The 25874-nt window shown below is 44.7% G+C and overlaps 1 protein-coding gene across 1 annotated transcript in view; it reads right to left on the bottom strand.

Moving 5' to 3' along the window:
- The window catches only part of LOC147109109 (cation channel sperm-associated auxiliary subunit beta-like), a 556551-nt gene that overhangs the window by 98113 nt on the left and 432564 nt on the right, over positions 1-25874 (bottom strand). The window contains exon 18 of the mRNA XM_086002719.1: positions 14817-15137. Within this exon, the coding sequence (XP_085858845.1) occupies positions 14817-15137 (321 nt within the window). The remainder of the gene's footprint in view (positions 1-14816; positions 15138-25874) is intronic.

The raw sequence follows: 25874 nt of genomic DNA, 5'->3' as shown, positions 1-25874 counted from the left end.
CATTGTATATTGCCAGGTAGACAAAGAAGGACATTGTATTGCCAGGTAGACTAAGAAGGACATTGTATTGTCAGGTAGACGAAGAAGGACATTGTATTGTCAGGTAGACTAAGAAGGACATTGTATTGTCAGGTGAATAAGAAGGACATTGTATTGTCAGGTGAATAAGAAGGACATTGTATTGTCAGGTAGACTAAGAAGGACATTGTATTGTCAGGTAGATTAAGGAGGCCATTGTATTGTCAGGTAGACTAAGGAGGCCATTGTATATTGCCAGGTAGACTAAGAAGGACATTGTATTGCCAGGTAGACTAAGGAGGCCATTGTATATTGCCAGGTAGACTAAGAAGGACATTGTATTGTCAGGTAGACTAAGAAGGACATTGTATTGCCACGGAGACTAAGGAGGACATTGTATTTTCAGGTAGACTAAGGAGGCCATTGTATTGTCAGGTAGACTAAGGAGGCCATTGTATATTGCCAGGTAGACTAAGAAGGACATTGTATTGCCAGGTAGACTAAGGAGGCCATTGTATATTGCCAGGTAGACGAAGAAGGACATTGTATTGTCAGGTAGATTAAGGAGGCCATTGTATTGTCAGGTAGACTAAGGAGGCCATTGTATATTGCCAGGTAGACTAAGAAGGACATTGTATTGTCAGGTAGACTAAGAAGGACATTGTATTGTCAGGTAGACTAAGAAGGACATTGTATTGTCAGGTAGACTAAGGAGGCCATTGTATATTGCCAGGTAGACTAAGAAGGACATTGTATTGCCAGGTAGACTAAGGAGGCCATTGTATTGCCAGGTAGACTAAGGAGGCCATTGTATTGTCAGGTAGATTAAGGAGGCCATTGTATTGTCAGGTAGACTAAGAAGGACATTGTATTGTCAGGTAGACTAAGGAGGCCATTGTATATTGCCAGGTAGACTAAGAAGGACATTGTATTGTCAGGTAGACTAAGAAGGACATTGTATTGCCACGTAGACTAAGGAGGCCATTGTATTGCCAGGTAGACTAAAGAGGCCATTGTATTGCCAGGTAGACTAAGGAGGCCATTGTATTGTCAAGTAGACTAAGGAGGACATTGTATTGCCAGGTAGACTAAGAAGGACATTGTATTGTCAGGTAGACTAAGGAGGACATTGTATTTTCAGGTAGACTAAGGAGGCCATTGTATTGTCAGGTAGACTAAGGAGGCCATTGTATATTGCCAGGTAGACTAAGAAGGACATTGTATTGCCAGGTAGACTAAGGAGGCCATTGTATATTGCCAGGTAGACTAAGAAGGACATTGTATTGACAGGTAGACTAAGAAGGACATTGTATTGCCAGGTAGACTAAGGAGGCCATTGTATTGTCAGGTAGACTAAGGAGGACATTGTATTGCCAGGTAGACTAAGGAGGCCATTGTATTGCCAGGTAGACTAAGGAGGACATTGTATTGTCAGGTAGACTAATGAGGACATTGTATTGTCACGTAGACTAAGGATGCCATTGTATTGTCAGGTAGACTAAGGAGGCCATTGTATATTGCCAGGCAGACTAAGAAGGACATTGTATTGTCAGGTAGACTAAGGAGGCCATTGTATTGTCAGGTAGACTAAGGAGGCCATTGTATTGTCAGGTAGACTAAGGAGGCCATTGTATATTGCCAGGTAGACTAAGAAGGACATTGTATTGTCAGGTAGACTAAGAAGGACATTGTATTGTCAGGTAGACTAAGAAGGACATTGTATTGTCAGGTAGACTAAGAAGGACATTGTATTGTCAGGTAGACTAAGGAGGCCATTGTATATTGCCAGGTAGACTAAGAAGGACATTGTATTGTCAGGTAGACTAAGAAGGACATTGTATTGTCAGGTAGTCTAAGAAGGACATTGTATTGTCAGGTAGACTAAGAAGAACATTGTATTGTCAGGTAGACTAAGAAGGACATTGTATTGTCAGGGAGACTAAGAAGGACATTGTATTGTCAGGTAGACTAAGGAGGCCATTGTATATTGCCAGGTAGACTAAGAAAGACATTGTATTGTCAGGTAGACTAAGAAGGACATTGTATTGTCAGGTAGACTAAGAAGGACATTATATTGTCAGGTAGACTAAGAAGGACATTGTATTGTCAGGTAGACTAAGAAGGACATTGTACTGTCAGGTAGACTAAGAAGGACATTGTATTGTCAGGTAGACTAAGAAGGACATTGTATTGTCAGGTAGACTAAGAAGGACATTGTATTGTCAGGTAGACTAAGAAGGACATTGTATTGTCAGGTAGACTAAAAATGACATTGTATTGTCAGGTAGACTAAGAAGGACATTGTATTGTCAGGTAGACTAAGGAGGCCATTGTATTGTCAGGTAGACTAAGGAGGACATTGTATTGTCAGGAAGACTAAGGAGGACATTGTATTGCCAGGTAGACTAAGAAGGACATTGTATTGTCAGGTCGACTAAGAAGGACATTGTATTGTCAGGTAGACTAAGGAGGCCATTGTATTGTCAGGTAGACTAAGGAGGACCTTGTATTGTCAGGTAGACTAAGAACGACATTGTATTGTCAGGTAGACTAAGGAGGACATTGTATTGTCAGGTAGACTAAGGAGGCCATTGTATATTGCCAGGTAGACTAAGAAGGACATTGTGTTGCCAGGTAGACTAAGAAGGACATTGTATTGTCAGGTAGACTAAGAAGGACATTGTATATTGCCAGGTAGACAAAGAAGGACATTGTATTGCCAGGTAGACTAAGAAGGACATTGTATTGTTAGGTAGACTAAGAAGGACATTGTATTGTCAGGTAGACTAAGAAGGACATTGTATTGTCAGGTGACTAAGAAGGACATTGTATTGTCAGGTAGACTAAGAAGGACATTGTATTGTCAGATAGATTAAGGAGGCCATTGTATTGTCAGGTAGACTAAGGAGGCCATTGTATATTGCCAGGTAGACTAAGAAGGACATTGTATTGCCAGGTAGACTAAGAAGGACATTGTATTGTCAGGTAGACTAAGACGGACATTGTATTGTCAGGTAGACTAAGAAGGACATTGTATTGTCAGGTAGACTAAGAAGGACATTGTATTGTCAGGTAGACTAAGAAGGACATTGTATTGTCAGGTAGACTAAGAAGGACATTGTATTGTCAGGTAGACTAAGGAGGCCATTGTATTGCCAGGTAGACTAAGAAGGACATTGTATTGCCAGGTAGACTAAGGAGGCCATTGTATTGTCAGGTAGACTAAGAAGGACATTGTATTGTCAGGTAGACTAAGAAGGCCATTGTATTGCCAGGTAGACTAAGGAGGCCATTTTATTGCCAGGTAGACTAAGGAGGCCATTGTATTGCCTGGTAGACTAAGGAGGACATTGTATTGTCAGGTAGACTAAGGAGGACATTGTATTGTCAGGTAGACTAAGGAGGACATTGTATTGTCAGGTAGACTAAGAAGGTCATTGTATTGTCAGGTAGACTAAGAAGGACATTGTATTGTCAGGTAGACTAAGAAGGACATTGTATTGTCAGATAGACTAAGAAGGACATTGTATTGTCAGGTAGACTAAGGAGGCCATTGTATATTGCCAGGTAGACTAAGAAGGACATTGTATTGCCAGGTAGACTAAGGAGGCCATTGTATTGCCAGGTAGACTAAGGAGGCCATTGTATTGTCAGGTAGACTAAGGAGGCCATTGTATTGTCAGGTAGACTAAGAAGGACATTGTATTGTCAGGTAGACTAAGGAGGCCATTGTATATTGCCAGGTAGACTAAGAAGGACATTGTATTGCCAGGTAGACTAAGAAGGACATTGTATTGTCAGGTAGACTAAGAAGGACATTGTATTGCCACGTAGACTAAGGAGGCCATTGTATTGCCTGGTAGACTAAGGAGGCCATTGTATTGCCAGGTAGACTAAGGAGGCCATTGTATTGTCAGGTAGACTAAGGAGGACATTGTATTGCCAGGTAGACTAAGAAGGACATTGTATTGTCAGGTAGACTAAGGAGGACATTGTATTTTCAGGTAGACTAAGGAGGCCATTGTATTGTCAGGTAGACTAAGGAGGCCATTGTATATTGCCAGGTAGACTAAGAAGGACATTGTATTGCCAGGTAGACTAAGGAGGCCATTGTATATTGCCAGGTAGACTAAGAAGGACATTGTATTGTCAGGTAGACTAAGAAGGACATTGCATTGCCAGGTAGACTAAGGAGGCCATTGTATTGTCAGGTAGACTAAGGAGGACATTGTATTGCCAGGTAGACTAAGGAGGCCATTGTATTGCCAGGTAGACTAAGGAGGCCATTGTATTGTCAGGTAGACTAAGGAGGACATTGTATTGCCAGGTAGTCTAAGGAGGCCATTGTATTGCCAGGTAGACTAAGGAGGCCATTGTATTGTCAGGTAGACTAAGGAGGCCATTGTATATTGCCAGGCAGACTAAGAAGGACATTGTATTGTCAGGTAGACTAAGGAGGCCATTGTATTGTCAGGTAGACTAAGGAGGCCATTGTGTTGTCAGGTAGACTAAGGAGGCCATGGTATATTGCCAGGTAGACTAAGAAGGACATTGTATTGTCAGGTAGACTAAGAAGGACATTGTATTGTCAGGTAGACTAAGAAGGACATTGTATTGTCAGGTAGACTAAGAAGGACATTGTATTGTCAGGTAGACTAAGAAGGACATTGTATTGTCACGTAGACTAAGGAGGACATTGTATTGTCAGGTAGACTAAGAAGGACATTGTATTGCCAGGTAGACTAAGGAGGACATTGTATTGTCAGGTAGACTAAGAAGGACACTGTATTGTCAGGTAGACTAAGGAGGCCATTGTATATTGCCAGGTAGACTAAGAAGGACATTGTATTGTCAGGTAGACTAAGAAGGACATTGTATTGTCAGGTAGTCTAAGAAGGACATTGTATTGTCAGGTAGACTAAGAAGAACATTGTATTGTCAGGTAGACTAAGAAGGACATTGTATTGTCAGGTAGACTAAGAAGGGCATTGTATTGTCAGGTAGACTAAGGAGGACCTTGTATTGTCAGGTAGACTAAGGAGGCCATTGTATATTGCCAGGTAGACTAAGAAGGACATTGTATTGTCAGGTAGACTAAGAAGGACATTGTACTGTCAGGTCGACTAAGAAGGACATTATCTTGTCAGGTAAACTAAGAAGGACATTGTATTGTCAGGTAGACTAAGAAGGACATTGTACTGTCAGGTAGACTAAGAAGGACATTGTATTGTCAGGTAGACTAAGAAGGACATTGTATTGTCAGGTAGACTAAGAAGGACATTGTATTGTCAGGTAGACTAAGAAGGACATTGTATTGTCAGGTAGACTAAAAAGGACATTGTATTGTCAGGTAGACTAAGAAGGACATTGTATTGTCAGGTAGACTAAGGAGGCCATTGTATTGTCAGGTAGACTAAGGAGGAGATTGTATTGTCAGGTAGACTAAGGAGGACATTGTATTGTCAGGTGGACTAAGGAGGACATTGTATTGTCAGGTAGACTAAGGAGGCCATTGTATTGTCAGGTAGACTAAGGAGGCCATTGTATATTGCCAGGTAGACTAAGAAGGACATTGTATTGCCAGGTAGACTAAGGAGGCCATTGTATATTGCCAGGTAGACTAAGAAGGACATTGTATTGTCAGGTAGACTAAAAAGGACATTGTATTGTCAGGTAGACTAAGAAGGACATTGTATTGTCAGGTAGACTAAGGAGGCCATTGTATTGTCAGGTAGACTAAGAAGGACATTGTATTGCCAGGTCGACTAAGGAGGCCATTGTATATTGCCAGGTAGACGAAGAAGGACATTGTATTGTCAGGTAGACTAAAAAGGACATTGTATTGTCAGGTAGACTAAGAAGGACATTGTATTGTCAGGTAGACTAAGGAGGCCATTGTATTGTCAGGTAGACTAAGGAGGACATTGTATTGTCAGGTAGACTAAGGAGGCCATTGTATTGTCAGGTAGACTAAGGAGGCCATTGTATTGTCAGGTAGACTAAGAAGGACATTGTATTGTCAGGTAGACTAAGGAGGACATTGTATTGCCAGGTAGACTAAGAAGGACATTGTATTGTCAGGTAGACTAAGAAGGACATTGTATTGCCAGGTAGACTAAGGAGGCCATTGTATTGTCAGGTAGACTAAGAAGGACATTGTATTGTCAGGTAGACTAAGGAGGACATTGTATTGCCAGGTAGACTAAGGAGGCCATTGTATTGTCAGGTAGACTAAGAAGGACATTGTATTGTCAGGTAGACTAAGAAGGACATTGTATTGCCAGGTAGACTAAGGAGGCCATTGTATTGCCAGGTAAACTAAGGAGGCCATTGTATTGTCAGGTAGACTAAAAAGGACATTGTGTTGTCAGGTAGACTAAGAAGGACATTGTATTGTCTGGTAGACTAAGGAGGCCATTGTATTGTCAGGTAGACTAAGGAGGCCATTGTATTGTCAGGTAGACTAAGGAGGCCATTGTATTGCCAGGTAGACTAAGGAGGCCATTGTATTGTCAGGTAGACTAAGGAGGCCATTGTATTGTCAGGTAGACTAAGAAGGACATTGTATTGTCAGGTAGACTAAGGAGGCCATTGTATTGTCAGTTAGACTAAGGAGGACATTGTATTGTCAGGTAGACTAAGGAGGCCATTGTATTGTCAGGTAGACTAAGGAGGACATTGTATTGCCAGGTAGACTAAGAAGGACATTGTATTGCCAGGTAGACTAAGGAGGCCATTGCATTGTCAGGTAGACTAAGACGGGCATTGTATTGTCAGGTAGACTAAGAAGGACATTGTATTGCCACGTAGACTAAGAAGGACATTGTATTGTCAGGTAGACTAAGAAGGACATTGTATTGCCAGGTAGACTAAGGAGGCCATTGTATTGCCAGGTAGACTAAGGAGGCCATTGTATTGCCAGGTAAACTAAGGAGGCCATTGTATTGCCAGGTAGACTAAGAAGGACATTGTATTGTCAGGTAGACTAAGAAGGACATTGTATTGTCAGGTAGACTAAGAAGGACATTGTATTGTCAGGTAGACTAAGAAGGACATTGTATCGCCAGGTAGACTAAGAAGGGCATTATATTGTCATTTAAATCTATAAGCGTGTTTTGTTTCTTTTCTCTCTTTCCCTTTAATAAACGATCTTATTTAACTGAAGAGCTTTTGGGTGATTCATTAATTATTTCCCTTGTAATTCATGGGATTAAACAAACTACAAGCTTGAGAACAGGACAGCAAGTTTACAACCTTTGATGCCCTTATCCCTCGTAAAATCCGTACTCTCGTCCACTCTGATTGCTCCCTCGGTACAGCCCCTATCTTTGCTCCCAAAAGTCCAAGGGATGCAGACTGGAAGGTATATGGTGCACAACTGATTTAGCCATTCATCACCAGATCTGACTGACCACATGAAGCACTATACACCCTGCTCTCCCTCTGCCAAACTGCTCTTGGACTCTTGGATTATACTCCTGACTTGAGCCTTTCAGATGCTAGAGAGGCTTTGAGGGGTTACAGGGTGAGCCATTTACCCCCAGCCTCTGCCCTGCTCATGTAGCTGTGATGTTGATATGATGGTCCGGTTCAGCTTTTGGTCAATGATGGCACCAAGATACTGATGTGGGGACTCAGTGATGGTGGGGAGATAAATGGGTTTTCTCTTGTTTGAAATGGTCATTACCTGGCACTTATGTAATGCAAATGTTACCTGACACTCGACAGCCCAAGACTGGATGTTATCCAAATCTTGCTTTAGGCTGGCGTGGGTTGCTTCATTATCGGGGAAATTGTGACTGTAGTGGAACACTGTAGAATTGTCAATGAATAGCCCACTTCTGACTTATGGTACAGGAAAGGTAATTGATGAAACAGCTCAAGATGGTTGGGCTGAATATTCTTTCCTGAGAAACTCCTGCAGCGTTATCCTGTGGCTGTGATGATTGGCCTCTAACAACTACAACCATCTTCCTTTGTGTCAAGTACTACTCCAGCCAATGGAGGCTCCCATTGATCCCCACTGACCTGTGCTTTTCCAGTCGAATGCTGTGTTAATGTTAAGGGTGTTAAGTCTGTGAGTTGTTCAAGTAATTAATACTCAGACTTAATCAGTAACAATAAAACAGGTCTTTACTGGTTGGAGGTAGGGACTACACTGAATACAAGATTACTGCACAGTGCTTATATACCGGTGTGTTCACCCCCGGTATTACGTCTACAGCAGCCTGAGAAAGTAGTACATCTCTTAAGGTGGAACAGGCTTAAGCTCTCTTAAGGTGGAACAGGTTACATACACAACACTCCTCCCTTCTTAGCTTTATAGTCATCCCCCCCATTTAACATAACGTAATAACATATATACATATATAACTTCATGTTTAACGTAACATATCACAGATTCAGTCTCTGCGGAAAACAGTTCACAGATTCAATCTCTGTGGTGTAGTCGGTTCACGTTACTCATTCAATAGTCCTTTCATGGATTTAACAGCTTGAACTTCCGAACTGATTTGGCTCCGTTCGGAGGGACCACGTGTGTGATCTGGTAGAGGTGATAATGGTTCAGATGGGTCATCTTCTGTTTTTACTTTTCCTTTTCTGCTTCTTGGAGACTCTCTGGGCTCCATTGTCAGCTGCCACAGCTGCCAGCTGCATGCGCAATTCCTCCTTCTCTTCCTCCTTTTTTCGTAGTAGAGCCACCTTCTCCCGATGTTCCGTAGACTTTCGGTGCTCCTCCATGATTTCTGTATGGTGGGAGTCGAAGTTACAAGTTGGGCAGGACAGGACATAGTAATATTCGGAGTCGTCCGACAGGTCAGCGAGAGGGTCGTCTATTTCCTCCATACCCAGCTGGACGTTAGCCAGCTCTTGTTCCAAATCCAGACATCTTTCCTGAAGAGACTTCTTCATGTGTACCTCTGCATCCAGCTTTTTCTGGGCTTTCAGCAAGTCGTTTACTAGTGACCTCATTTGTGATTTTAATACTTCAACTTCCTTTGGAGATTGATTGATCGGACTATGCAATCCCTCTACCGGAGCAGCTGTTTCAGCGGTCTGTTGTTCTACATTGACGTGAGTCAGCGTACTTTTGGCATCCAATGGCTGCTCTGTTGCAGTCGTTTCAGTCTGTGTCGTCACATCAGCCATCTCAATGACTTTTGAGAGCTCCGAACCCTTTTCCTTTGAAGATCGCAGCTCGTGTTCAAGTTTTTCCCATTTCAGAGTCTTGTCCCTCAGCATATGAAGGAGTTGGCTGACCGTTAACTCTTCTGACACCAGATTATGGCACGCACCTTCAGAACCTGAATCAGCTTTGATTCGTTCGGCCTCCTCGCGCAGATGGTTGGTGTGCTCCTGCTCCATTTTCTCCATCAGTTGCTTCTGTTGCCTTTCCAGATTCTCCCACTCTGTAACAAAGAACTTTTTTATTTCATTCATCTCTTGCTCAAAACGGCGAATCATTTGTTCTAATTGCTGTTGTAGTTTGAAATGGAGTTGAGTTCGAGCCCAGTGTCCCTCAAAAATGTGCATATCAGTAGACTTGACAGACTCAGAATTCTCTGTTAAACTATGTTGTTGTTGCTCAGTGGAATTCTGTGCTGAAACTTTGTCTTTTGCACATGGGTTGGTCTTACCATCATCAGTTCTAGAGTCTGGGCTGATTATCTGCACCGAGTTCTCACTCTTTATGGCTTTTAGCGAATGCCAGTCCATATTTATGTTTCTAAACCACTCCCGGCCTAGTAGTGGTGGACCTCCCTCCGGTAGCACATATAAGTCCATTATTTGACTTCCTTCGCCCTTGTTGGCCACTGCAACCTTTATTGTCCCGATGGGGTACACTCTCTGCCCCGTGTAGGTTGTCAATATAATCTCCGTATCCTGTAGGGCAATATGTTGGAATAACCTTCTGTAATCTTTCTTATTCATGACCGACAATGCCGATCCAGTGTCCAATTCCATTTTTACTTGGACTCCTTCTATCTGAAGAGTAACCCAAATTGTCTGGAGGTCTGCACCCTTACCAACGTTGAGTACCCTTAAGCTAGCCAGTTCAATACTGCTTAAGCCAGCCAGTTCATTACTGCTAGCGTCTGAATCGGACTCCTGTTCGGCCACCTTGTGTACTTTTGCGTATTTTCCTTGCGGTGACTTCTTGTTGCTGGTCTTCTTCCCTGACCTGCATACTCTAGCTATATGTCCAAGCCTACCACAAGTTCTACATTCTTGGTTTTTAAACCAACACTGGTTCTGATCATGCGTTGTCTTTCCACAACGATAACATTTGCCAGAACTCACACCCAATTTGTGTGCACTGAGCTCCGGTGACCATAGCTGCATTACTGCCGTGCCTCTCGCTGCGGCTTCGTGTGCTGCTGCCATAGTGACCGCCTTCTCAAGCGTCAGCTCATTCTCCTCGAGCAGTCGCTTTTGTGTATCCTGTTTAAATAAACCACACACAAATTTGTCTCGTAGTGCATCTGTCAGTCCCGTTCCAAACTGGCAATATTTCGCTAATTTACGCAATTCCAGCAAATATTCAGCATTGCTTTCATGCTGTAGCTGCCTTCTGTCGTAAAATTTAAATCGTTCCGCTAGCATCAGCGGCGTGGGGTTTAGATGATCTTTCAGGACAGTAACAATCTCATCGAACGTCTTATCCGCCGGTTCATCTGGTGATAACAGGTGTTTCAATTGCCCGTATGTCTTCGCACCCATTAAATTTAATAATGTTAGTGCTTTATCAGCCTCACGAATTTTATTGGCCTTACAATAATTTTTAACTCGTTCAACATATATGGCCCAATCTTCGATGTCACTATCAAAGTTGCTAATATTCCCGTGTTTAGGCATTGTAGTACTTTATCAGATTTGCAATTTCTCAGATTTTTTTTTTACTGCTATCCAAGATGGCGGCTTCCCGCTCTTGCCGTCGTCCTCCACCCACAAAATGGCGGTTTTCCCGCGCTTGGCGGTCTTCACCCGTCCCCCGACGCCGTCTCCCTTCAGCCCCGAGTGCGGCCCTTATCTCCGCCGCGATCGATGGCCCGCGCTTTTCACCGCGGCTCTCGCGCCTTCAGTGTCTGCCGACGCTGCGCCTTTCAGCCCGAGTGCGGCCCTTATCAGGGATTGCGATCGATGGCCCTTCTACCTCCGACTTCCCCCAGCCCTGTCTTTGCAGCCAACGCTGCTCGGCTTACCCACCACCGAGGTTGAAAAAGAAGCTGCAGGATGTCTTCTGTCCTCCAGTTTTCAGTCGCTGATGGAGGCTTCAGGGTCCTAATGCCTGTCGCTTCCAGTGGGGTGGTGAGATTTGAAACCTCTCTTCAACGTCCTGTCTGTGGACGAAGCCGCCGTGGAATAACTGCCGCAGGGTAAGAACCTGACTCGTCGCCAGTGTTAAGTCTGTGAGTTGTTCAAGTAATTAATACTCAGACTTAATCAGTAACAATAAAACAGGTCTTTACTGGTTGGAGGTAGGGACTACACTGAATACAAGATTACTGCACAGTGCTTATATACCGGTGTGTTCACCCCCGGTATTACGTCTACAGCAGCCTGAGAAAGTAGTACATCTCTTAAGGTGGAACAGGCTTAAGCTCTCTTAAGGTGGAACAGGTTACATACACAACAAAGGGCAGCTACTCTTATCTCTTTTTTATAATAGTAATAGATCACTTTATATTAAGAAATAGAACACTTTATATTAATAATAGACAACTCTATATTAAGAAATTATATTAATAAAGAACACTTTAACCATAAAACCATTCTACCACACGGAAGGAGGCCATTCAGATCACTGGGGGGAGTTTTAACTCCTGGGCAGGAAGTCAGCCCAGCAAGTGTCCACCTCATTTGATTTTAATAGCCGGGAAACATTAACAAAGTGGTCAGGACGTCAGTGGGAATCAACTGCCCACTCCTGCTCCTCCTGGCTCCACAAAAGAAAGAAATAAACTTACCTGCAGGAGCCTCTTCTCCTGCTTATTCTCCTCCTGCTAGCTTCAGCCTGCTGGTAAGGCAACAGCCACTTCCCCACGCAAGCCAATGTTAAAATGGTTATTTTGTTAGCTGCTAACATCACTTGACATTTAACATTGAAAAAAATTATCACAGCGCCATCTACAGGCATAACAAATATTGATGGTAAAATGCGGACACTTTTATATTGGCCCAGAAATTCGGGTCTCCACGGGTGAGTACACACAGGGTACTCACCCGTAAGCCCAATGGAAGTGCCAGTTTCCTGCATGCACTGTGCATGCGCGGGAAACCGGCACTTCCGTTTCCCTGAAAGCAGGGGTTCAGAGGTCAAATGCGTGCGCGGGAGAGGCTGCGCGTGCGCATCGAACTTTATTTTTTTACAGGTTTTCCCGGGAGGGTAAGTCTCCAGAAGTTAGACAGGTAGCAGGGATAAACCAGGGAATTACAGGCCAGTGAGTCTAACATCTGTGGTGGGGAAATTATTGGAAAAAATTCTGAGGGACAAAATTAATCTCCACTTGGAGAGGCAAGGATTAATCGGGGATAGTCAGCATGGCTTTGTCAAGGGTAAATCATGTCTAACAAATCTGATCGAATTTTTCGAGGGGGTGACTAGTGGGGTGGATGAGGGAAATGCTGTGGATGTGGTGTACATGGACTTCAGTAAAGCTTTTGACAAAGTCCCGCATAGGAGACTGGTCAAGAAGGTAAGAGCCCATGGGATCCAGGGTGCCTTGGCGCGTTGGATCCTAAACTGGCTGACTGGCAGGAGGCAGAGGGTGATGGTCGAAGGTTGCTTTTGTGACTGGAAGCCTGTGTCCAGTGGGGTACCTCAGGGATCGGTGCTGGGTCCCTTATTGTTTGTGATCTACATAAATGATTTGGATGAAAATGTAAAAGGTATGATCAGTAAGTTCGCAGATGACACGAAAATTGGTGGGGTGGTAAATTGCGAGGAGGAAAGCCTCCGGCTACAGGACGATATAAACGGGTTGGTCAGATGGGCGGAAAAGTGGCAAATGGAATTTAACCCTGAAAAGTGCGAGGTGATGCATTTTGGACGGACAAATAAGGCAAGGGAATACACAATGAGTGGTAGGACCCTAGGAAGTACAGAGGGTCAGAGGGACCTTGGTGTACATGTACATAGATCCCTGAAGGCAGCGGAGCAGGTAGATAAGGTGGTTAAAAAGGCATATGGGATACTTGCCTTCATTAGCCGAGGCATAGAATATAAGAGCAGGGAGGTTATGATGGAGCTGTACAAAACGCTGGTGAGGCCACAGCTGGAGTACTGTGTGCAGTTCTGGTCGCCTCACTATAGGAAGGATGTGATTGCTTTGGAGAGGGTGCAGAGAAGATTCACCAGGATGTTACCTGGGATGGAGCGCCTCAGCTATGAAGAGAGGCTGGACAGGCTGGAGTTGTTTTCCTTGGAGCAGAGAAGGCTGAGGGGGGACCTGATTGAGGTGTACAAAATAATGAGGGGCATAGATAGGGTAGATAAAGAGGAACTTTTCCCCTTAGTAGGGGGGTCAATAACAAGGGGGCATAGATTCAGGGTAAGGGGCAGGAGATTTAGAGGGGATTTGAGGAGGAACTTTTTCACCCAGAGGGTGGTTGGAATGTGGAACTCAATGCCTGAAAGGGTGGTGGAGGCAGGAACCCTCACAACATTCAAGAAGCATTTGGATGAGCACTTGAAATGCCATTGCATACAAGGCTATGGACCAAATGCTGGAAAATGGGATTAGACTGGACAGGGATGGATGGGCGGCGCAGACACGATGGGCCGAAGGGCCTCTTTCTGTGCTGTAAAACTCTATGACTCTATGACTCTATGACTCTATGTAAAGAGCAGGCGTAAAACCTGCTTTTTACAAGGTAAGTGGTGAATTAATTAAAATTAAAACATTTTTTCCACAGGTTTATTATTTTTGAATACGTTAAAGAAAGGTAAATTTATTTTTAGCCTCGTTAGAAAATAAAATTATTTTTTTCAAAAATTTAAATTATTGTTTAAAATAGTTATTTCATGTAATTTATAGTTTATTTTAAAAATGTGATGGTTTTTTAAAAAATTTATTTGAAGATTTAGTGATGTTTTGGGGCCGTAGTATTTCTAAGTTTGACAGCACTTCCTGTCAGACTTATGAATGGAGCATTCCCTGCTCCGATTGGCTCCCCATGGCCCACGTGATCCCAGGGAACGTTTCGAACTAACTGTGCCCCTGGGATATGCAAGCACTGCGTGCCAGCAGCTGGTGCAGGCCCAGGATCGGAATCCCACGTTGGCCCACAGCTCAACGGCCGGCGCGCAAGGTAAGTGCAGGTCGGGGGCTTGCGCCCGCGGGAAGCCCCTGACCTGAATTTCTGGGCCATTAATGAATGTTCTTAGAGATAGGTTGCTATAGGAGTTTGCAAGGCAGTTTGAAATGGAATGCATACAGGAACCTATATACAGGTTTCAAACAAAAAATAGATAACTATTAATGAATCACAGAATATAGAATGCTATCAGCACAGAAGGAGGCCATTTGGCCCGTTGAGTCTGTGCCGGCTCTCTGCAAGAGCACTTCAGCTGGTCCCACTCCTCCGCCCTTTCCCCGTAGCCCTGCAAATTGTTTTCCTTCAGGTGCTTATTCAATTCCCTTTTGAAACCCATGCTTGAATCTGCCTCCACCACCCTTTTAGGCAGTGCATTCCAGATCATAACCACTTGCTGCATAAAATACAAAGCTGGGGTTCAGTCATTTTTCATTTCTAGTGCTTTAACAAATATGACAAATTCCATTAGAATTGCTGACCTGGTCTGAAGCTTGAGGCTTTGAAGGTAAAATTGACTGTATCATTAAGATCCAAAAGTATAAAAGGAGTCATATGCACATGGTTGGGATCCTCAGTCCAGGTGCTACAGAAAGCTTCACCAATATGCCACATGTCATTCTTGGAGCTAAAGTCATAAAGGAACCATTTCCCTTCTTCAATTATCGTATACTCATCAGCTAGCAATGGCATTGTAGCATGTGCTATGACAAGATTACTGCTATTTATTCTAATTATCAGAAAACTACCGTGTCCAGGAATAACCACCGTTTTCTCAAAATCATCAGCTTCAAAGCCATAATCTGTTGAAACAAATGGGTGGTTTGAATTATTAGTATATATCTCCCATACCATTACTCTCAGATCAATGCGTGAAGAGCTAAGAGCAAGCAGGAGTGTGGGGATGAAGGCAGGGCAGGAATGAGTAGCAGAATGAGAATTCCTGACATGCACTGCTACCACACAACACTCTGTGCCAGGAATGCTAATTCATAAAATCTATTCCAATGTTTATTTATATTATGTGCAGTAATATTAAATACTTATTCTTGGAATGAAGTCTTGCTCATGAGTGGGATAAAATACTTTATAGTATATGCAATGAAGTTCCAATTACTAATCTACAAATATTGGTTTATGTTTCATGTGCGCCGCTGCAAAACAAATGAAAATACAATGAGAGAGAGGAAGATTGTGTGCGTCAAGTTCAAAGGGATAGGGACAATTAAACAGAAGTATCATGATCTCAAAAGCAAAGTACTGCAGATGCTGGAAATTTGAATTAAAAACATAAGTGCTGGAAACACTCAGCAGGTCAGGCAGCATCTGTGGAGAGAGAAACAGAGTTAACATTTCAGGTTGATGATCTTTCATCAGAATTCTCAATTCATTTGCAGCCTTTGCCAAGGTTGAAGTGGCAGGGTATTAAGAAGTGACAAGCCAAGATAAAGGGAAAAAAACTCTTAGGTGCAGACATGACTGCAGACAAGTGAAAGTACAGCCCAGTACTTGGCCTCCTCTTTGATGTCTGCTAAGGTTGAATTAGTGCTGCAGAAGATGCTTGCAAGGATTGCCTTCTGTGCACTCCACAGCACCATTCCATGGGTTAGCACTGCAGCATGCCTGCAAGAGGGTGCAGCCAAATTTCAGGCCACAGTTAACCAATACTATCCCGGTAGCACAGCATCTACTCAAGCTGAGAAGGGAAACACATTTCCAGATATATTTGCCAAGGTCAGTAGAAATGGCTGGTGGCAACTTGCAGGTGAGGCCAAACAGGCAACATTAGCTCCTGATTATTTTGACATGCATTTTTTCAGGCAGTACCATGTAAAGCATGTTATTCGGAGGCTTCCCGCGGGTGCAAGCCCCCGACCTGCACTTACCCAGCGCGCCGGCTGTTGTGCTGTGGGACAACGTGGGATTCTGATCCTGGGCCTCCTCCAACTGCCGGCGCGCAGTGCTTGCGTATCCCAGGGGCGCAGTTAGTTTGAAGCGTTCCCTGGAATCACGTGGGCCATGGAGAGCCAATCGTAGCAGGGAATCTCTATTTATAGATTTGACAGGAAGACCTGTCAAATCTATGAAATAGAGATCGGCCCCAAAACTTCAAATACATTTTTAAAAAACATCACATTTTTTAAATAACTATAAATTACATAAAATAACTATTTTAAACAATAATTTAAATTTTTGAAAAAATTCATTACAGTTTTTAACGGGGCTAAAAAAAAACTTACCTTTCTTTAAAGTATTTAAAAATAATAAACCTGTGGAAAAAATGTTTTAATTTTACTTAATTCACCACTTACCTTGTTAAAAGCAGGCCTTGTGACTTACCCTCCCGGAGAAACCTGTAAAAAAAACGAAGTTCCAGGCGTACGCGCTGCCTCTCCTGTTCGACCTGTGAACCCCTTACTTCAAGGGAACGGAAGTTCCGGTTTCCATCGCATGCACAGTGCATGCACAAAACCGGCACTTTCGTTGGCCCTGCGCGTGAGTACACAGCACGTACTCACCCATGGGGACCCGAATTTCTGGCTCATTCTGTGATTGAGGTGCTTCTGAAAATCCTTCGGGCAAAATGTTTAGTCAGGCATTGATAATTTATAGTAATGTCACCGGGGATCTATTGGCAGAGTCTCCTTTAGCAAGAGGAGCCTCCACCAGCACAGACATCTGCCAAAATGATGCATGTTACTTTTCCAGGAACATAGGAACAGGAGTAAGCCATTCAGCTTGAGCCTGTTCCACCATTCAATTAGATCATAGCTGATCTGTTTCTTAACTCCATCTACCCGCATTGGGTCTGTGTCCCTTAATACCTTTGCCTAACATAAATTGATCAATCTCCATTTTGAAAATTTTAATTGGCCCCCAGCCTCAAAAGCTATTTGGAGTAGAGACTTCCAGATTTCCACTACTCTTTAAGTGAAGACGTGCTTCCTGACATCACGCCTGAAAGATTTAGCACTAATTTAAGGTTATGCCCCCTTATAAGAACATAATAACATAAGAAATAGGAGCAGGAATAGGCCATATGGCCCCTCATCCCAGGAATCAAACTAGTGAACCTTCGTTGCACTGCCTCCAAGGCAAGTATATCCTTCCTTAGATAAGGAGACCAAAATTATGCACAGTACTCCAGGTGTGGTCTTACCACGGCCATGTACAATTGTAGCAAGACTTCTTACTCTTATACTCCAACACCCTTGCAATAAAGGCCAACATGCCATTTGCCTTCTATAGAAACATAGAAGCTAGGAGCAGGAGTAGGCCATTTGGCCCATCGAGCCTGTTCCGCCATTTACTGAGATCATGGCTGATCATCCAAATTCAGTACCCTGTCCCTGCTTTCTCCCTATATCCCTTGATCCCTTTAGCCTTAAGAAATATATCTAACTCCTTCTTGAATATATTTAATGTTTTGGCCTCAACTGCCTTTTGTGGTAGAGAATTCCACAGGTTCACCACTCTCTGGGTGAAGAAATTCCTCCTCATCTCAGTCCTAAATGGCTTACCCCTTATCCTTAGACTGTGACCCCTGGTTCTGGACTCACCTGCCATCGGGAACATCCTTCCTGCATCTAGTCTGTCTAGTCCTGTTAGAATTTTATAAGTTTCAATGAGATCCCCTCTCATTCTTCTAAACTCTAACGAATATAAGCCTAATCGACCCAATCTCTCTTCATATGTCATCCCTGCCATCCCAGGCATCAGTCTGGTGAACCTTCGCTGCACTCCCTCCATGGCAAGAACATCCTTCCTCAGATAAGGCGACCAAAACTGCACACAATACTCAAGGTGTGGTCTCACCAAGGCCCTGTACAACTGCAGCAAGACATCCCTGCTCCTGTACTCAAATCCTCTCGCTATGAAGGCCAACATACCATTTGCCTTCTTAACCGCCTGCTGCACCTGCATGCTTACCTTCAGCGACTGGTGCACAAGGACACCCAGGTCTTGTTGCACCTCCCCTTTTCCCAATCTATTGGCGTTCAGATAATAATCTGTCTTCCTGTTTTTGCCACCAAAGTGGATAACCTCACATTTATCCGCATTTGAAAGTTTCTCGCCATTTAAAAAATATTCTGTTTTTCTATTCTTCCTACCAAGGTGATTAACTTCACATCTCCCTATATTATACTCCATCTGCCACCTTACTGCCCACTCACTTAGTCTATCTATAGCCCTTTGCAGACTCTTTGGGCTCGATTTTCCAAGCCCCGAGGAGGCGGGTTTGGAGGCGGGAGTGGTGGGAAAATTGCAGAATTGGGGGGCAGGAACCCATCCCGCCCCAACCCACCTCCGTGCCAATGTCCCAGGAGGTGGGTACCCAACCTGTGCTGGGAGCCGCCTCCCTGAGGCGGGAAGGGGATTAGTGCCAATTAACTGCCTGTTAACAGGTAGTTAACAGGCAGTTTTTTGCCTAATCCCTATTTTTAGCCCTGAAGTGTGGGCTTCCCGATGGCTCCGAAGCACGCCAAGTTAGCGAGGCGGGCCGTCGGTCTGCAGGGGTTGGAGGGGTCGAGATGTCCGTTGTGCAGGTGAGTTATGGGTGCATATGTGCAGAGGTAAGTGTGTGAGCTAAGTGTAAAGTGTTTTAATAAGTTTTACTTACCTTTACTTTTTCCTGCAGGCTTCCTTCCTTCAGTTCTCGGGAGTCCCTCAGCTCACTGGCACAGAAAGCAGAATGGCCGCTGAACTGTCAAAAGCTGCAGCCTCTGCTTTCTGGTCTGGAGAGCTCTCTAACTGAGTCTGAGTAGGACTCAAGTTAGAAGACAGATTGTCAGTGTTTGACAGCTTCACAGAGCTGTCAAACGTTGATTTTTCATCTGTCAAAAGCTCTTGACAGATGAAATGTCAATCGCTGATGTCACCAGTAACCAGGTGCTCCTTAACTGACCTGCTGAGCCCGCTGGGCGGGCTTAACAAGGTCAATCAAGGGAAAATAGCGTGGGTTGGCCACAAGTCGATGGAGGCAAGACTACAATCCAAAAAGTGGGAGTCCCGCCTCCAAAAGCTCCCCATTGACAAAATCGAGCCCTTTGTGTTCTCCTCACAGCTTACTGTCCCACCTAGCTTTGTATCATCAGCAAACTTGGATACATTACACTCGGTCCCTTCATCTAGGCCATTAAAATAGATTGTAAATAGCTGAGGTTCCAACACTGATCCTTGCGGCACCCCACTCATTACAGCCTGCCAACCTGAAAAAGGTCTATTTATCCCTACTCTCTGTTTTCTGTCCGTTAACCGATCCTCTATCTGTGCTACTATATTACCCCCAACCCCATGATCCCTAATCTTGTGTAATAACCTTTTATGTGGCACCTTATCGAATGCCTTTTAGAAATCCAAATATACTACATCCATTGGTTCCCCTTTATTTACCCTGCTAGTTACATCCTCAAAAAACTCTAATAAATTTTTGTCAAACACGATTTCCCTTTCATAAAACCATGTTGACTCTGCCTAATCATGTTATGATTTTCTAAGTGCCCTGTTACCACTTCCATAATAATGGATTCCAGCATTTTCACGACGACTGATGTCAGGCTAACTGACCTGTAGTTCCCTGTTTTCTCTCCCCCTCCTTTCTCGAATAGCGGTGTTACATTTGTGACCTTCCAATCCACTGGGACCGTTCTAGAATCTGTGGAATTTTGGAAGATCAAAACCAATGCATCCACTGTAAGAATTCGCAATAATTTACAGTTCTGAAGATTAAGAATCCCTGGGCATTGTGCTTTTAAATTTCCAGGGATAAAAATGTCTGTCACCACATGGCCGAAGACAAAGGACAATGCTTAGTTTACAAAGCAATTGAATGCTATTAGCATTTGTTTGTATATCGAGTGGATACATCTAAACTGCAGAAGAGACTTTTGTATCTTGAATGGGAACCGTTTAAGAACTGAATGGGTTTTAAATCACCTAGCATTCTGGACAATAGAGCAGTTGTATTTCCCTTTTGTTTCAGCCCAGGGAGCTCTGGAAGACACATTAACCCAGTCCAACCACTCTGAGTTAGCCAATCACAGCTTTCTCTTGTGTATTGGACCCTTTGGGCGGGAATTTTGCACACAGCCCTTGCAGGGCAGAATGGCAGGACCTCACCAGGTATATAAGATAGCTGCTGAGAAGCTATCACTCTCTTTTTACTTCGCTGGATCACAGGTGAGCAGGGTGTTCTGACTCCTCGGCAAGGCAACCTAGCAGGAGTTAGGAGGTAGTGATTTAAGGGAATTGCTAAGATTGTTTAAGTAACATTGTAGCCATTTTATCGCTCGTTTTCGCCATCTGCAACCCCCTGTTATATAGTTTTACTGTAATTACTGTGTTCGTGTGGTATAGTTTATTCTTTTGATTGTAGTTTATTTAGGTAATAAAACTTGATTTTTCTCTCATCCAAACCACTTGTCCGTTTTAATATCATTAATTATAAGTTCCTCCACTCAGAACTGAAGGAGGGGTAGCGATTCGAAACCGCTGTTTGTAAATTGGTTTAGAGTGCAGCAGCAAAAGGCTGCTGACCAGGTGAATTACCGTAAACCAGGTAAAAGGCTGGAATTGGTCAGAGCTCAGAGGCAAAGGCTGCTGGCCAGGTAAATTACCATAAACCAGTTAAAAGATGCCCCCCTTACAAATGGCGAGCTAGGTAGGAGTGGAGGCAGTTTTTGATTTAATAAGTGGTCTGGATCTGGAGAAAGCATCAGCTCTTGTTTCTCTCATTGTTTTCAGTATGTGAGTAGACCTGCGGATGTTAGCAGCAGCATGTAGGCTGACCTATCATGGTATAGGTGGCTGGGTTAAGAAGGGTGAGAAGAGGGTGCAGGAGGAGGTTGAAGAGGCCAAGAATCGGGAGTCCCAGCTTGAAAAATGCCAGGCGGAGGTAGAACGCCTCAGAGAGGTGTATGAGGCCAGAGCTAGTGGTATGAGGGTGCGGGAGAATGCACGCCTCACACTAGAGGTCACGAAATGCCAGGCATTTATAGAGCGCCTTGTGCAGGAAGTCACAGAGGCAAGGGACTGTGAGATGAGGCTACAGGAGGAAATCGCATACCTCACCCAAGAAGCTAGCGAGGGAAAAAGCCATGCACGGAACGAGATAGAATTCCTAAAGTACCAAATTATAGGAGTAAAGAGGAGCGAGATGAGACTGCGGGAAGAGAATGCCCGCCTCACCTCAGAAGTGACAGAGCAGGAGAAGAAGTTTAGGGAAGTAAAGGCAGCTTATAAGCTGGCCTGCACCCTAAGGTTTGAGGAAGCAGATCATGGCCCCTGTAGGGCAGAGATAGAAAGCCTTAACATGGCTTTAAATGCATCAAAGGGGATGATTTGTCTGATCAGCCCGAAGGCAGGTCAGCTGGACTTTACTGGCAGCCCAAGTAGAACCATCCCACAGGCAGCACCCAGAACGGTGCTGGATTGGGAATTAGAGACCCCAAGACCGCAGCCCACAGCTCCGAGTCTTGGGGAGCTCTGGCAGCGAGGAGGGGTGGACAATGGGGTGGTAGGAGAACACCAGCAGGTCCCGCTAGGCAGGCGGGGACCAGGACCAGTGTACCCCCTCCAACAACGGAGGTACGGTCCGCCCGTGAGGAGTGAGCCTGAGAATAGGAATCCTCAGCCCACAGCAAGTTCGAGTTCACAGGCGAGCACTGTGGCTTGTGTGGGGGGAGGAGCCATTCATGTTCAGAGTAAGCTGTTTAAGCCAGGGAACAGGGAAGGAAAGTTCTGGGACCCCTGTAGAGCAGGTCCAGAAGCAGAAATCCGGGACAAGGGAGGCACACAGGGGATAGTTTTGGCCCCAGAAGAAAGGCAGGTCCAAAATTCCCCATTTAAAGCCACCTGGGTGAGGGAACATGAGTTTGCTGTCCATGCAAGTTCAAGTTCACAGCCTACAAAGACAGGCAATGTGGCTTGCTTCCAGGGACAGGTTGTCCTGCCCACAAATTGGGACACTTCCCCACCCCAGTGGGACCTAAATTTTGGCAAAAGCTTAAATTCGAACCAAAGTTTAAATTTGAGCAAGTTAGGTGGCTCAGAAACAAAGAAACAACAGCCTGGGATTAGAAATCAGCAGGCTGCTGCCCATTCATTCACTGAAACTGCCCGCGCAGGTGCTGGTCTGGAGACAGGAATCCCCCAGTCTTCCGAACAGCAGATTCATGCAGGTGCAGTGGCCTGTTTAAAGGGACCAGCTTCTCAGCCAGCTTCTAGAGTGGTCCCCCCCATGATGTGGGACCCTGGGGGGGCAGGGATAGCAATCCCTCTTGCAGGAGACATAGGGAGGGAGTTGACACCAGGTTTTAAACATGGGGAGGAAAACTTCCAGCCACCAGCAGCGGGTGGTGAGAGTATACCTGCCCCCAGCACAGGAGTGGGCAGGGAAGAGCAGACAAACCCAGAGAGAGATTTGCACCAGCAGGCTGCCAGGTACATTATACAGTGCGGGATATTTGGACATGGGGGAGAAGGTTCCCAGCCAGCTGGGGCTGTGACCCAAGCTCAGGGTCCGCCAGCCAAAGTTTCCCCCATAGAGACACCCCTCAGAAGGTCTCAGTGGGTGCCCCAGCCTAAGAAAGCATGGTCACCCACTTCACAGTGGAGTAGGGCGGTCTCCCGAGCCAGGGAGAAGCCAGAGAACAGAGGACCCCACTCAACAGCCATAAGCTGCAAGGGACCAGAGACAGGAGGCAGTCCAGCTTGGCTGCAGCCAGCAGCAATCTGCGACAGTGCCAGAGATTAGCCTGGCCGTCCGGAGACAGGCGGCATTTGTATTATAGCTATGTGTGTGTATATAGCTTGCTTTAAGGTGTATTTTAAATTTTAGTTTCATATAACTAGTCTTAAGTTTAAGTTTATAGAGTTTAAGTTTACATGTGTGCCGAATGTTTGTATTTTGGTCCAAGGTCAAGGGACCCGACCATGTCTCCACCTAAGGCAGCAGGTCAGTGAGACCTGGCTGCATGTCCATTTAAGTTTTTGCAGGAGATTGGACAAAGAAGCTGCCCCATTCGCCCAGCCCGAGCTGGGCATCGAATGAAGATACAGATACAGAATGTTGGGGATCACCTCGCCACTGGACGAATCCAGGAGACCCCGCAGCGATCTTCGGGAAAAACCGGACAGGGTCCGGAGGAACTTGCCTACTCCTCCTACGGGGAGGAGATGGCCCCAGCTGGGTGGGGCACGGCCCCCAACCCAGCACCATCCTGACAGAAGTTCACTTGTGGGAGACCTCGCTGTTGAGGAGTCATGATGGGGAAGCGCAGGCGCCTTGTGATAGGGACGCGTTCCCCGGGGGTGGGTGGTGATGGCCCGGGAAGGATTGCATAGAGGAGGGGGAGACCCAAGAGTCACGTGAGTGTGTTCGGGGAAGGGAGGAACTCACCCGGGGCCCACGGTCTAGGTTAAAGGGTAAGTGTGGCTGGGGAGGATGAGTGGGTGGCCGGATCTGGGATCCAAATTTGTGTGGGGCCAGGGAGAGCCGCCACACAGGCACCCATCATTTTTCTGCAGCCAGTCGAGGGAAGACGGGAGGGGGAGGGACTGGGAGTCATGATCCCATACTCCCCGGTCTCGGTCTGTGCCAAAGTAATTTTATACATGAGGGGTACCCCGCCTCCACAAAAGGACAAGGGAACGGCTCGGGGCTGGCGGAGCAGGCTGGTCTGTAAATCCATTCTGCCTGTTTTAAAGTTTAAGACAATCAACAGGGGGGTGGAAGGTACTTTTACTGCCCGGGTGGGAGGAGCAATACCCACTCGAATTTCGCAACCCATCATCGGCACGTGATGGTCAGGGTTTTATTTAAGCATGTTGTTTCAAATGATTAATTTTTTTTGTATCTTGTGTTACAGCCCCAAATTGAGCAGAGGCGTAGGATCCTCTCCGTGCTTGGGATCATTTTGTGACAACTCCAAGTTGAGCAGAGGCGTAGGACCCTCTCCGTGCTTGGGATCATTTTGATTACGTTTTGTAATAAGTTATAATGTAAAAGGTGTTTGTAAATTTGGTTTACATTGTATAATTTTACAAGCGTGTAGGGGTATGAGACCCCTTATTGAAAACTGAAGTATCTGTAAGATGCCTACCGTACCATGGATTTTTTCTTGAATTTAAGGGGAATAGACGGGACGGGGATCAGTGGCAGATAGCTATTAGGTAAATACAGGGGATGGTTGTTTGTGAGGGGTCAGAAATTATTGCTCATTTCTTCATGAGGATACTACAAGCAAGCTGGAAGTATCCAAGGGCGGACTGTAATAATTCGCAATAATTTACAGTTCTGAAAATTAAGAATCCCTGGGCATTGTGCTTTTAAATTTCCAGGGATAAAAATGTCTGTCACCACATGACCGAAGACAAAGAACAATGCTTTGTTTACAAAGCAATTGAATGCTATTAGCATTTGTTTGTATATCAAGTGGATACATCTAAACTGCAGAAGAGACTTTTGTATCTTGAATGGGAACTGTTTAAGAACTGAATGGGTTTTAAATCACCTAGCATTCTGGACAATAGAGCAGTTGTATTTCCCTTTTGTTTCAGCCCAGGGAGCTCTGGAAGACACATTAACCCAGTCCAACCACTCTGAGTTAGCCAATCACAGCTTTCTCTTGTGTATTGGACCCTTTGGGCGGGAATTTTGCACACAGCCCTTGCAGGGCAGAATGGCAGGACCTCACCAGGTATATAAGATAGCTGCTGAGAAGCTATCACTCTCTTTTTACTTCGCTGGACCACAGGTGAGCAGGGTGTTCTGACTCCTCGGCAAGGCAACCTAGCAGGAGTTAGGAGGTGGTGATTTAAGGGAATTGCTAAGATTGTTTAAGTAACATTGTAGCCACTTTATCCCTCATTTTCGCCATCTGCAACCCCCTGTTATATAGTTTTACTGTAATTACTGTGTTCGTGTGGTATAGTTTATTCTTTTGATTGTAGTTTATTTAGGTAATAAAACTTGATTTTTCTCTCATCCAAACCACTTGTCCGTTTTAATATAATTAATTATAAGTTCCTCCACTCAGAACTGAAGGAGGGGTAGCGATTCGAAACCGCTGTTTGTAAATTGGTTTAGAGTGCAGCAGCAAAAGGCTGCTGACCAGGTGAATTACCGTAAACCAGGTAAAAGGTTGGAATTGGTCAGGGCTCAGAGGCAAAGGCTGCTGGCCAGTTAAATTACCATAAACCAGTTAAAAGATGCCCCCCTTACACACTATCTCTTCAGCCACCTCTTTTAAAACCCTAGGATGTAAACCGTCAGGTCCAGGGAATTTGTAGGATTTTAATCCCATTACTTTCTCTAGTACTTTTTCTGTACTTATATTAATTACGTTAAGTTCCTCACCCTCATTAGACCCTTGGTTCCCCACCATTTCTGGTATGCTTTTTGTATCTTCCACTGTGAAGACAGATACTAAATATTTGTTTAACGTTACTGCCATTTCCTTATTCCCCATAATAATTTCCCCTGTCTCAGCCTCTAAAGGACCAGCGTTTACTTTTGCTATTCTCTTCCTTTTTACATA

This window comes from Somniosus microcephalus, chromosome 12 (assembly GCF_052327205.1).
Source record: "Somniosus microcephalus isolate GS21.2 chromosome 12, FLI_Smic_1.0, whole genome shotgun sequence".
NCBI classification, from domain to species: Eukaryota; Metazoa; Chordata; class Chondrichthyes; order Squaliformes; family Somniosidae; genus Somniosus; species Somniosus microcephalus.
The sequence above is the reverse complement of the archived record's forward strand: the minus strand, read 5'-3'. Positions and strand labels throughout refer to the sequence as shown.